Below are 13436 nucleotides of genomic sequence, written 5' to 3'. Positions count from 1 at the left end.
TTTTTCTACGTCTTTGTTGAATTAAATCCAGCCACTTGTCCAAACTCCTGCAATTTAGCGGTAGCACACTTATCACCACTCAGAACATCTCGATTTTAATTCCTACATTCTGTCTAGTTCCCACTGATTACACCTATATTCGGTTATTTAGAGCAGGTTGATGGTAGTACCTGGCTTCTTCGGTTCAGGCATGTTCCTGTTTCATGTGTTGACGTGTCTCTCTCTCTCTTCTTTGTCTTCCCCCTTTCCTCTAACTCGATGTGTACAGTCTGGATCCTCTATCCATTTATATATTAAGAAATATGAAGGAGGGCGTGTGATGAGAGCAGGAGTGAGAGAGCGAGGGAGTGAAGGAGGGAGGGACAGAACAGAGTGTCACTTGAGATCTCGAAATAATCTGAGGTGTCTGTGGAAAGAATGTGTGAAAGAAGAGAAAGGGATAAGTGGAGGAGGTTTATTATAAAGGTGATGGCCTTGACCCAGGACTGACCCTGGAGCCGCGTGTGTGGTTATGACAGAGGTCGAAGTCATTAAAGGTTATGTTAATCGATGTAGCGACAGGATCATTAGGAGGTGTGGACAATTCTGAACACAAAACCGTTGGTCTCTTAGCAACCAGAGAAACATAACGAGATCTTGGCAGCTGTGTCAAACCGTGAATCTGGTAACCCTGTCATTAACTAACTCTTGAGCATGGGGCAGCGTGATTCCTGCCCCAACAGGCTCGAATACTGATTACTGCAGTTCCTGTTTTTGCCCAGTAGGTGCAATAATAACTCTAAGGAGCTGAATGGGGCAGCGAGCACTCTGCACCAACAACACTGAGTGTTAAGTCGGTTCAATTTAATTCAATGTTATTTGTATAGCGCGTTTAACAGTGGACATTGTTCCAGAGCAGCTTTACAGAAATATATAAATTCACGATATAGATTTTAAATGTATGACTTTGTCCCTAATGAGCAGCCAGAGGTGACGGTGGTGAGGAAAAACTCCCTGAGGCGATATGAGGAAGAAATCTTGAGAGGAACCAGACTCAGAAGGGAACCCGTCGTCATCTGGGTGACACCGGATAGTGCGCTTATAAATAAATAAAATACTAAGATTACGTTTATAATCTTATAATTTAATTTACAGCGAATTAGGTCAATGTCAAATATTTTTACCTCAGCAATGACTATGATCTCAGATCCCTGGGGTCTGATCTAAATCTGATATCTAATTCTGCCTAGCAAAAAGACTTAGAATAATAACGAGGCGTCATGCGCCATTTTACTCTTTTTGTACTCTACACCAAAATACCCTATAATAATAATCCGGAACTAACGCACATACCTTCGTAGTAAAATAACGAGTGATGGAGTTTCTGTTACCATCCCGAAGCTGATTATTTTCTTATAGCACACCCGCAAGTGTTTAATTCCTCTTATACCAGCATTTTGAGATAAAAATAGGCTGGTGATGGAATGACTGAGAACAGGATTTAACTTGTCTCACAGACGTTCCACACCATTAAATCTTACTATAAATAGATTTTTTAAAGGCTGTTTTTAAATAATAAAAATTGCAATCATGGGTAAATTGCTGTGATATAAGAGGAATAAACACTTGGGGACATGCTGTTGTAGGAAAATAATCCACTCCCTCACACCACCTGTCCGTTGATTATTTTCCTACAACAGAATCACACACAGTGTTCTATTCATTACGTTTTTTTTTTTTTCTGTCATGCCGACTTTGCAACTTTTCACGCATTCCTGTGTATTTTTAAACCACTGTACATTTGTTTACTCTACTGTTCTGTTTGTACTGACGGCACTCGATTCGATTCTGTTTTTGGTTCTTTGCATGGTCTGTGTTTTTTTTAGTTTCCTACTTGTTCCATTTTGGACAGAGTTATAGGACAATGAAATTATTCCAAATAACAACTTGATAGAACATCATATTATTTACTTATTAACTATTCGTCTAAATTAGTATACTTTAATAATATAGTAAGAAATCAAGACTGTAATTATTATAATATTATATAATAACATACACTCAAATGTCCAGTAACATAAAACTAACAGATTTGGGATTTGAATATCACTATGATAATATATTTTGTTGTTGTTGTTGTTCAATAATTACATTAAACTCAATTTTAGGGTGAACCGTAAATTGCATTAGGGAGTTAATTTTGTTTATTCAAATAATAGTGTTGATTCATGTTTTTTACACCGCGCGTAATGCACTAAACACTCAAAAGAGGGCCATTTTGCATTTAGCCGCTATTTCGTTTCCATGGTAACTCTACTTCCGGGCTCTTCAGGAAGTAATGCGGTACGTCATTGCGTAATTTCCTGCGCACGCACCGGCAAAATGGCTCCGACAGGATACTTATCCTTTGCGGTGGTTGTTTTAACGACTGTTATAGGGTTTTATACAGGATTTGGGGCTTGCAATAACGGCAGAAGGGTGAGTGAGTGTTTGGTCAAATATATCTATGTATAATAAAATCTATTTTACAAAACAAACCGGATATGTATCAGTTAAATCGGAAGTGTCAGTCTGTGCTAGTCGGCTAACGTTAGCCGTTTAACGGCTTTATTTGGCATATTGTCATAATTCTGCATTTTTTTAAGGAGAAAAAAAATGAATAAACTCCACAATGTTTCTTGGTGTAAAGTAATATGTTCTCGTAATGACTAAAATGTAAGTAATAGAACGTTAGAGAGCATCACTTTGATATGGATGGGACGTTTTGTGCCCTGTTGCACGAATGAGTGAAGCACGTGGTCACGTGACCAAATCACATATTTACTGTTAAATATTACAGATTTACACATTAGGTGAGAATTAAAATATTCCCTCAGCACCATGAAGTGGATTATTATTTTCCTATAACAGCATGTCCCAATGTGTTTTATTCCTCTTATACCACTTTTTTTTTTAATCCATTTATAGTTATGTTTATTCATTTAGCAGAAGCTTTTATCCAAAGTGACTTACAGATGAGGAAGTACGAGCAAAGCGATATATCGAGCGGAGAACAATACAGTGGTGCTACAATACGGGATTTTTAGTTAGGGGTTAGTTACTGTAAGTGCTCACGGAAGAGGTTGGCCTTTAACTGATCGCAGGTTGCGAGTGTTGAGGAAGGGAGGTGTTGTAGCGGACAAGATCTTGTACGTGAGCCTTGAATTTGATACGGGCGGTTACGGGAATCCAGTGGAGGGAGATGAGGGGTGTGAGGTGTTCTGCTGCGTTCTGAATCATCAGAAGGGGTTTGATGGATCTGCTGGGAGGCCCGAGAGTAGTGCGATGCAGTAGTCTAGTTTTGAGATAACAAGAGCCTGGACTAGTATCTGTGTATGCTGTTCGGTGATGTAGGGTCTGATTTTCTTGATGGTGTACAGGATGAACCTACAGTTGTTGAAATCTTGTCTGTAAAGGTCAAACGGTCACGGAAAGTCACTCCGAGGTTTACTGGTCGGTTTGAGCGTGGTTCGGCCGAGCTGTACGGTGAGGTCGTGGTTGATGGAGAGACAGACAGGAATTACGAGAAGCTCCGTTTATTTTCCAAGTTGAGCTTAATGTGGCGTTCCTTCATAGAGTTTGAGATGTCAGACAGACAGACAGGCAGGTGGAGATGCGTGCTGAGACGGATGGATCTTCAGGTTGGAAGGACAAATAGAGCCGAGTGTCATCAGCATAGCAGTGATATGAGAACCCGTGACACTCAATTGCAGGCCCCAGAGATGTAGTCTGATTAGAAAGGAGCACTGGACCCAGAACTGAGCCCTGAGGAACCCCAGTTGTGAGTTTCAGAAACCCCTGAGAGATAGGATTCCACCCAGCGCAGAGCAGTTCTGGTGACATCTAGGCCAGAGAGAGCTGGCAAGAGGATGTGATGAGTCACAGTGTGAAAGGCAGCAGAGAAGGGTGACGTGTAATGTTAAGGAACATCCATGAAACAAGTTAGTTCCATCTCCCTACATCAGGAAGGGAGATACATCACGATGTCAGGCATTTAAAAAATAAATAAATATCTGTTTATGTGGAATGTGTGCAGGGGCCCGACGGCGTGGAGTCGGAGCTCGCCGGGTTCTCCGTCACGCTGGAGCACTCCTTCGAAGTGGGTGAGTTTCAGCTCGGGCTTACAATCGGACAGAAAAATCAGACTTTCAGGATTGTGGGTAAATATTATCTTGTATTAACTGGTGGGAGAAAGTTAAAAAAATAAGAACACCACCATGTGATCTGTTTAAGAGGATTATTGGGTGAAATCAGGACAGGGATGAAAAACGATACGGATAATAAGAAGGATCAGAGAAGCTTCCGGTGCATGAGGACATTACAGTGTAATACACACACACACACACACTGTGATACTGATGCATTATGGGGGTTTTTTGTCTCCTCAGATGACGTGCCCAGGTTTCGGACCCGTGGAACGATCCAGCTGAAGGCCGGGAGAACGGAGAACAGCGTGGCTCTGTCTCAGATGGAGCTGTCGGAGAAGGACAGGCGTTTACTCAAGGTCCGAGACGTTGCTCAGAGCTGGGGGCGGAGCCACGTGACAAAAATATCACATCACGATTTCACAATCATTCCCACAGAGCATGATCTTATCCAGGAGTACATGCAGGGAAAGAAGAAACTTTGTGTGACGTGTGTGTGTGTGTGTGTGTGTGTGTGTGTGTGTGTGTGTGTGTGTGTGTGTGATCAGGACGTAGCGGCTGTAGACGGTCTGTACAGGATCCGAGTTCCCCGGGTGTTCCTGCAGACAGACAGACAGTCAGAGGGCTACCTGAGCGCCTTCGTCAGAGCCGTACGTCTGATTAGTGTTTACAGTTGTACACGCAGCTGAGTGCAAAAGTTTGTGCGCCCTAAACTTTAAATTAGTATTTTAATAAACAATAATATTTATTTACTTGCTTGGATATTTGTTGTTTTATATATCTACTTCTTCTTCTTCTTCTTCTTCTTCTTCTTATTATTATTATTATTATTATTATTATTATTATTATTATTGTTATTATTGCATATAAACCCTTTTATTTATTTGTTTGTTTATTTTTTTATTTTTCAGGTCTTAAGCCTCTTGCTGTTTTAAAAAATATTATCTTTATAAGTTTAAAGGATTATTTTAATACATTTTCTTTATTTTCCCCCCTTTAATTTTAGGTGAATTTATGTATTTGTTTGTTTGTTTGTTTGTTTATGTATTAGTTTTTTAATTACTTTATTTATTTGTGTTATCTCCTCCGCCCTTTTTACAGATTATTTCTTATTTTCTCTTTCTATAATAACACCAGCTGAGTGCAAAAGTTTGTGCCCCTTACCAATAATGTTATTTATTTATTCGAACCTTTTTGTTTTTTTATAAACTTCCCGTCAGTTATTTTATTTTTAAATTAGTTTAAGAACCTTTTCATGTCTCCTGTTGTTTGTTTTGGGATTTTTTATTTTTTTTTTTAACATTTTTATTTATTAATTTATTTATGTTTTTTTTTTTTTTCCTCTTTCACTATTTCGCCGTGTCTTTCTGGTTTTCTCCTTTTTAGTCCTTCCAGCTAAGTGCGAAAGTTTGTACCCCCAACCTTTTTATATTTATTTGGTTATTTATTATTATTGATTTTGTTGTTGTTTTTATATATTTAAGAACCTTTCCTGCAGTTTCTTTTTCCTTCTTATATACAGATTAGTGCAAAAGTTTGTACCCCCACCTTTAAAATGTGTTATTATTTATTTTGTATTATTTGTTTGGTGTTTTTTTTTTTTTTTTTTTTTTTTAGACAAATTTATTTATGTAAGAACTTTTTCAGGACTCTTGGTGTTTATTTTATGCGACTTTTTTTCCCCCTCCAGTCTATTCTTCACTGTTTCACTCTGTCTCGTCCTTTTCTCTCTCGCGGTTATCCCAGTCGTTAAACGTTGTCCTGAAACGCTCCGGTATTCCCGTATGTGTGTAAAAACTTCAGCGCGGACTCACTGAAGCCTCGCCTCATTTCTCCGTTTCCCTCGGTTCCTCTTTCAGTGCTCGTTGGTGGAGTCGCACCTGAGTGATGTCATCACTCTGCACACCGACGTCAGCGGCTCCCTCATCGGCGTCTCCATAGTGACGGTGCCCGGGGCGTGTCGTGGGGCCGAGGTGGAGGACGACGTGGACTTGGAAACGTTCAACACCACCATCAGCGTCATGGTGCCGGTCAACGCTCCGGCGTGAGGAAACACACACACACGCGCGCACACACACACACGTTCGCACACTACTCAATTCTCATTTTAATACAAACTGATAGTTTTGTGCTTGGTGTTGGGGGCGTGACCACGTTTAATTATTAGGAGGTCACATGACCATTACATGTCTGTCTGAGGCATCCTCTAAAATGCCATGTGTATTTTATTGTTCTGCATTTATTTATTTATATATATATATATATACACACACGCATTACAGACATAACGGATTCAGACAAATATATAAATTTCCCACTTCTATGCAGAAATCTAATCCTGTCTGATTAGGGCTTTGGATTTTTCCCGCATTGCATTGATTGGATGCTCGCTAGAGCTGGACGATATGACAATATAATATCGATCTCCTGATAAATGATATATCACGATATGCTTTTTAAATAAAATATCGTGATCGCAGGATCAGTATCGGGTGGATCGGATATCAGAGGAATGTAACGAGTCATTTTATCCGATCCTAAACAAATAAATGGAATTGCATTGGGGGGGGGGAGAAATGTTCATATTGATGGATTTTTATTATATTTCTAGATGATTTATAGAGATTTGTAAGGGTGCGTGTCGTGTTTGTCTTTAGTTACATGTTTTTAAAGAAATCCGGATGCTCGATGTTTCAGTGTGAGTATCGGAAATGATCAAAGTGCTGTCATGCCTGTTTAAAAAAAAAAAAAAAACGTTTTGGATAAAAGTTTCAGTTGTTTAAATGTAAAATATTTCATGAAGTTTAGAAGTTTATTGAGATATCGTGACGCGATTTATTTTTTTCTCGTATCGGCCCACCCCTGTTGTTCACTCACGAAAAAGTAGAAATAAGTCCAGGCTGTCAAAATATAATTGATTTATCTAAATAATTTATTTGAGTTTTTTTGATGGATGTCTTTCCGTCCTCCAGCCCCGATACGGCTCTGTTTATCGAGCGCATGGAGCAGGAACAGGACAAGAAAGGAAAACCCCAGGAGCAGAAATCCTTCTTCGCCAAATACGTGAGTGTTTGGATTCGGAAACGTGTCTAGAGCGCGTGACGAGTCGACACGACATCCTAGCAAACCCAAATCAAAGCATTCACACACACACACGCAGGACATACTCGGAACCATCTGCAAACATCTTACCATGTCGTCATTCGTAAACGGTTACTATGACGCTAATACAAATACGAGACATCTCGATGGTGGGTGTAGGATGTAGTACTTCCTGTTCATGCGGGATCGTGTTTCTGATTGGCTGGAGAGTAGGGGTGGGGGGAAATAATAATTGTTTGTTTGATGTATATCATAAACAATGCTGTTTGGAAAGTTTTTAAGGGTTCAAATGCGTAGTGCTGAAAGCCTATTATTATATTTTATTATTATTATTATTATTATTATTATTATTATTATTATTATTCCAGCATAAAACTGACTGGGCAGGCCAAATTGTAAGGCCTAGAGACTTGAAACTTGGTGAGATGGTGGTAGTAGTATTGCTCGCTACTCAGAAACATGGACTTGGCCAAACCTGTCAATAGGGGGCGCTACAGCTGTCAAAACCGCGAAACTGCTCATAAGTCCTAGACCGTTTGTCGTAGACTCTGCCGTCTTGGATTATTTGTAAAAACGTACTTTTGTGAATTAGTCCTGGTTCGCAAAAGTACGAGTGCCAAATGATTCTATGGAGTCTCGCTATCAAGAGTATTGAAAAAAGTTTCGACTGTTCGTAGCTTCGGTATGCAGACAAATACAGCAGGGAGTAGGCATGGCCGATTTTACATAAACGGCTCTAACTCTTGAATGAAATGAATGACCTTCACCAAATTTGATATGCTTATGTAGGATGTCAATCTATGAATTTGCACGGTTCTGCCACATGGTGGCGCTGCAATACCGGAAAAAAATGAGATTAGACGAGGTTAACAATGGCCAATCGGAACGAAACTTGGTGGGCCTGTATTACTCTAGGTCTAAGAGATTTGTGCAAAGTTTTAAAAGAAATCAGTCTCTAGGTGGTGCTATGACGAATTGTGTAGGTTTTAACTGTTGTATATAACGCAGTGTTGTCAAAATGCACATGGAATATATATCGCACGATAGCTCTTCCCATGTGAAACATATTAGCCTCAAGAACCGTTGGTGCCCGTCAAGCCATTCGGTGAATATTCCAGATAATCCTAAACACCTACTTTTGCGAACTAGTCCAAGGCTTTACTCTCTGGGTCAATAATTCTTTAAAAAATGTGGAACTTTACCCTTTGGATAGCTCTAACAGGGTCTTTTAGAAAATGTTCGTGGCAAAATATCCTCAAAGCCTATAAATCCTAAAGTCAAAACTTCCCGAAACTATCATTCTAAAGAAGCATGCAAACTTTTATGGAGATCGGACAATAGGTGGCGATATAACTGTTAAAATACTTTAAAAACCGTATATTTCCTTAGTAAATAGTCTTTTCTATGTCTGATCTAGGTGTCTACAGGCTAGTTAAAGACAATACACGCAAAACCTTTTTACATTTTACTCATGTGTTTAAAGCCCTTAAAATGTGGGCTTGAGCAAGTGTACCCCAAAGCCTATAACTCATCAAGGAATGCTTAGATCTTCTGGAAAGTAGGTAAGCTCATGCGACAGATGACTCTGAACAAGCACACACAAATTTTATGTAGATTGTGCAATAGTTCTCTCCAGAATAGTTAAAAAGGTGGAAAATGACTGTATTCTTAAGCTAAACTCACTGAAAATGATATTATAACCACTAGATGGCAGCTTTGGATGTCTTAGATCAATAATTATCAAAAAAAAAAAAGGTTGAAGTTTGGATTTTAGCCTTGCAAGGTCATATCAAAGTGTTTGAAGTGGGCGTGGCCACTTGTACTTATGGCTATAACTCTTGAAAGGAACGAGAGATTTTCAATTATTAAAAATGGTGTGTGTATACGGTGTATTTAACTAATGAACAACCAATAAATATTTTTTTAGAAAGGGAGGAAAAATGTTAGTTACGGTGTGTGTACTGTGTGTGTAGTGTGTGTACTGTGTGTACCGTGTATGTAGTGTGTGTGTGTGTGTAGTGTGTGTTGACTCTGTGCCGGTGTGTGTTTCAGTGGTATTTGATTGTGGGAGGTGCAGTGTTCCTCATGGCCACCAGTTCAGCGCAGCCCCCAGCAGGGGCCGCCAGAGAGCAGAGCTGATTCACACGGCCAAGTACCGAAGTCCCTCACACACTCCGTCCGCTTTGTTCAGGCCGCAAAAGAGTCTTGAGTGCATTTTAAAAATAAAAATAAAAAGAGCTGATTTTTTTTCTCATCAGTCAAACAAACAAATCCCAAAGTAAATTTAGATTTATTCGTATAGCAGACGCTTTTATCCAAAGCAACTTACAAATGAGAAAATAAAAGCAAAGTATTTCTGCAGGTAGTTCTGATTTTAAAGCGGCAGTACGTAACGTTCGGACTCGTTGTGTTTCTAGATCTGTAATAAACACACAGTTTCACAGAGAACCTGGACTACTTGTGGATATTTTCCATCCAGGTGATCTCACTAGAGTCTTTACTTCAGGATTCTGTTTATATTTTGTCTAGATTATTCTGGCACAGAAATTAGCTCCGCCCACCAGTCAGAACAGAGTTTAAAAGCTGTACAAGTGCCATGTTAACCTCTTAAAGATTAACTTTTTTTAGGGAAATGGATTTCTAAAAATCTTTTTCTTAACGTTTTAAGGTCATGTACTCAGAACTTTTTTTAACCTGATTCTCTGTGTGTGGGTGTGTGTGTGGGCGGGGGTGTTTCTCATTCTGCCATCTTTTTCATGTTCTCCCTATGTAAGTGTTGGTCCACGGAACACAGCGGCTCGGCAAGAACCCAGAAACCTGGCTCTCTCTTTCCGTGTGTGTGTGTGTGTGTGTGTGTGTGTGTGTGTGTGTGTGTGTGTGGCCATCGCAGTCACTTATCTCTTCTCATGAAAGTAGGATCGTTTTCTCTGTTTTTTAGCCACACGTCCCAGCTCGGCTCACACGGTACCCAAGTGAGACGGGAAACCAAATTCAGCTCGGCTCTGTGTTGCTGGAAATGGAGACAGTGTGGGGGATTATGGTGGATTTGCTGAGCCACAGTGTCCAGTGGAAAAGCGCTGTGTGTGTGTGTGTGTGTGTGTGTGTGTGTGTGTGTGTTATGATTAACTAAGCAGCACACTGACCAGAGTGAAATGGCAGATCTGGAAATCAGCGATCACTCCCACTCGCGTCTCTAATCAAACACACGTTCCTGATCGACTCACTGAACGACTCCGTGATCGGCATTCAGATTGAATGACTCTTTGATAGACTCTGAAAGATTATGTGAACAACTTTCTGATCAACTTTTTGCTCGACTCTCTCTGAATAACTCTGAAATTGACTCTGAAAAACTCTTTCAACAAATCTCTAAAAGATTCTCTGACCGACTCTCTAAAAGGCTGTAATCAACTCTGGAAAAACTGTCTGATAGACTGTTTGAATGACTCTCTGATTGACTCTTTGAATGACTCTCTGATCGACTCAAAAAGACTCTTATCAGCTCTATAAAAAACTCTCTTAATGACTCCGTGCGACTCTGTAATCGACTCTGAAAAGTCTTTGAATGACTCTCTGGTCGACTCGCTAAAAAAGACTCTCTGAACCTCTTTCATCTCCCTCACTTCTGTTATTCACCTTTAGTCCCATCACCAGTGTGTGTAATAAATACTTTAGGAGCTATTCTTATACCAGAAAAAATATTTATTCCTGATTGGCCGATTCAGGTGTTTATTTAATTTATTTTAGACACATATATATTTTCCGTATGTTAATTGCTTCATGTACCATGCCCATGACAGCTGTTAATTATCGGGGGGGGGGGGGGGGCTAGATATTTAGCTGAATAATGTTAATATCGTGATCCCGTACACTGTTGGATGATGGGGATGAAACTGAAGGTGTCTCACAAAGAAACCGCACCCGATTAATCAAATTTCTCGTGAAATCGCTACGCTAATCTACGATGTTTTAATAATTAACAAATCTTTCATCTTTTCCCCTCAGTAAAGACGTCCGATCAGACAAAAGCGTTCATTCCGTCCGTGTCTCTGTTCTTTCTGCTCCTTAGTGGATGTACATCGTCCCTCTCGTCCTCTTTCTGATGATGTCTGGAGCGCAAGACCAGTCTGGGGGCGGAGCAAGCGGCGGCGCAGCCAACGGCGGCGGCCGATGATTCCCATGGCAACGGGGACTTCTCTTCTGCTGTTATCGGTTTATAAAATTGTACATAATAACTTAAGAAATGTTAAATTAATCTAATGCAGATTTCACATGCTAATGAACTAAGATCACATTGGAGGGGTTTAACAAAGTTTGTTTGTTTGTTTGTTTGTTTGTTTGTTTGTACTACTGATTCATTGAATAAAACGAGCTGGAAATGATCTGAGTGTGCTAATGATACCTGAGCGCTAACCGAGGCTTCTTCGACCGTTAACGTTTAGACGTTTCGGGGCGGCCGTTTTGCAGTGGCGTCAGAAACGTGGCAGAAAATCCAGCGCACGTTTTAAATCCCACAATGCACTGTGATAAGTGGGCGTCGTTCATCGATCTTTCAGTAAAGTTGTCAATGTTTTCAAACTAAAAATTTGACTGAACTTCTTTTCATTTATATTTAGCCACGCCCACAAAACTCCATAAAAGGCAAAGCTCACGGAGAGGCGACTGAAAAACGACGAGTAAATGGCGATCGTTTTTATGCCATGGTCACTAGGTAATGCAATTGATCCAGTCAGAGTCAAGGTCACTTCAAGGTCATATGTGTGAAATGGCTTACTTCCTGTTTTTCCTACAGAGATGTTGCGTCAAGCGGTTGCCCCAAATTCAACTGAAAATACAACTTTTTCTCCAGATTTCTCCAGTCTCAGAATTATTCACCCCCTTCATGGGCATGTTTAGTATTTAGTAGAGCTCCTTTTGCTGGTATGACCTGCTGCAAACGAGATGCAGATCTTCTGGCAGCGTTCCTGAGGAATCTTCTCCCGTTCCTCATGAGCAGTGTCCTCCAGTTCAGTAATATTCTTGGGTTTGCGTGCTGCAACCGCCTTCTTCAAATCCCACCAGAGATCTTCTATCTCTGGGTTCTAGTCCGGAGACTGTGATGACCCTGTAGAATCTTCCAGGACTTCTTCTGCAACCCAGCTTCGGTGGAATTTGAGGTAGGCTTGGGATCACTGTCCTGTTGGAAGATCCAATGATGTCCTGATGCTTCAGTGAATTCATCTCGCCTTCCACACGCTGCAGGTTTCCAGTGCCAGAGGATGCAGAGCAGCCCCACAGCATCACCGAGCCTCCACCATGCTCGACTGTGGACAGAGTGTTCTTTCTTCATTCTTCTTCCTCCAGACGTACCGCTGATCCCTCGTGCTGAAAAGTCCCAGATTTGTTTCCTCGCTCCACAGAACAGAATCCCAGATCTTCTGTGGATTTTTTATCTGATTTTGAGCCACAAACCACTCGAAGCAGTCGTTGTGTCGAACTATTTCAGCTGCTTTTGTTTGATGTGTTCATCGCAAACATCTGAACATTTTGACAATAAACCTGATTTGCCTAGTAGACCTAGTAGATTTAAGAATAGTTTCTTCCCGAAAGCTATTACCATGATAAACAAACACATGCACTGAGTCCACAGCATATGTATATAGTGTCTCAAAACTGTGCATTTCATAGTACCTCCCCCATCCACCCCAACCACCTTGCATATCTATCTTGCATATATTGTATATCTTGTTTATTTATTTTGTTTATTTATCTGTGTATTATCTGTTTATTCTTCTTGTGTATTGAATGTATATGTTTGCATGGAACAAAAAGGAGTGGCTCTTAATTTCATTGTACATATGTATAGAGACAATAAAAGGCATTCATTCATTCATTCATTGCACCGGGGCTTGAATAAAGTGTATACGCGGTTAACTGTAGGTGAGATGAGTATGGACTCATCCCCGCTGTCACCAGATGACACGAGGACAGTTTGTCCAAACTGGTCCAAACACGGCCAGGGTTTATTTTAAGGATATTTCAGGCAAACACATCAGTAACGAGAAGAACGAGACTTGTTGACAGCAGAGGAATCTCCGCCGACGTTCTCGGTGTCGGGTTAATCTTCTTCTTTGGCTTCGTGCCATTTCAGATTTCCATGGACGTTTTCCGTTTTTGATTCAATTTGCACTG

At 40.4% G+C, this 13436-nt stretch overlaps 2 protein-coding genes across 6 annotated transcripts in view; one reads left to right on the top strand and one right to left on the bottom strand.

Annotated features, from left to right (window-relative positions):
• mybpc2a (myosin binding protein Ca) overlaps nt 1–323 on the bottom strand; it is a 39798-nt gene extending 39475 nt beyond the window's left edge. For 3 of the 4 annotated variants that reach the window (XM_017495857.3, XM_047161688.2, XM_017495867.3), the window contains exon 1: nt 171–323. In XM_017495857.3, coding sequence (XP_017351346.1) covers nt 171–192 — 22 coding nt within the window. In that variant the 5' untranslated portion in view covers nt 193–323. The remainder of the gene's footprint in view (nt 1–170) is intronic. The other variant, XM_017495876.3, reaches the window with a different exon arrangement.
• A 1993-nt stretch (nt 324–2316) lies between these two features.
• On the top strand, nt 2317–11647 carry emc10 (ER membrane protein complex subunit 10). Of its 2 annotated transcripts, XM_017496308.3 has the most exons (8): nt 2317–2457; nt 4055–4121; nt 4407–4522; nt 4712–4813; nt 6023–6207; nt 7136–7226; nt 9318–9417; nt 11335–11647. In XM_017496308.3, exons 1-7 carry the CDS (start codon nt 2362–2364, stop codon nt 9402–9404), a joined length of 744 nt encoding a protein of 247 aa, XP_017351797.1. In that variant the 5' UTR covers nt 2317–2361; the 3' UTR covers nt 9405–9417; nt 11335–11647. The 2 variants fall into 2 exon arrangements, with proteins under 2 accessions (XP_017351797.1, XP_017351788.1); XM_017496299.3 differs by lacking the exon at nt 9318–9417.
• The last annotated feature ends 1789 nt before the right edge of the window (nt 11648–13436 follow it).

This window comes from Ictalurus punctatus, chromosome 2, assembly GCF_001660625.3.
Source record: "Ictalurus punctatus breed USDA103 chromosome 2, Coco_2.0, whole genome shotgun sequence".
Classification (NCBI taxonomy): Eukaryota; Metazoa; Chordata; class Actinopteri; order Siluriformes; family Ictaluridae; genus Ictalurus; species Ictalurus punctatus.
This window is presented reverse-complemented; position numbering and strand designations above follow the sequence as displayed.

Coding starts and splice junctions, on each gene's coding strand:
- emc10 (XM_017496299.3), top strand. CDS start 2,362: ATGGCTCCGACAGGATACTTATCCTTTGCGGTGGTTGTTTTAACGACT. Junction 6,208..7,135: donor GTGCCGGTCAACGCTCCGGC/GTGAGGAAACAC, acceptor TCCGTCCTCCAG/CCCCGATACGGCTCTGTTTA. Junction 7,227..11,334: donor AATCCTTCTTCGCCAAATAC/GTGAGTGTTTGG, acceptor TCTGCTCCTTAG/TGGATGTACATCGTCCCTCT.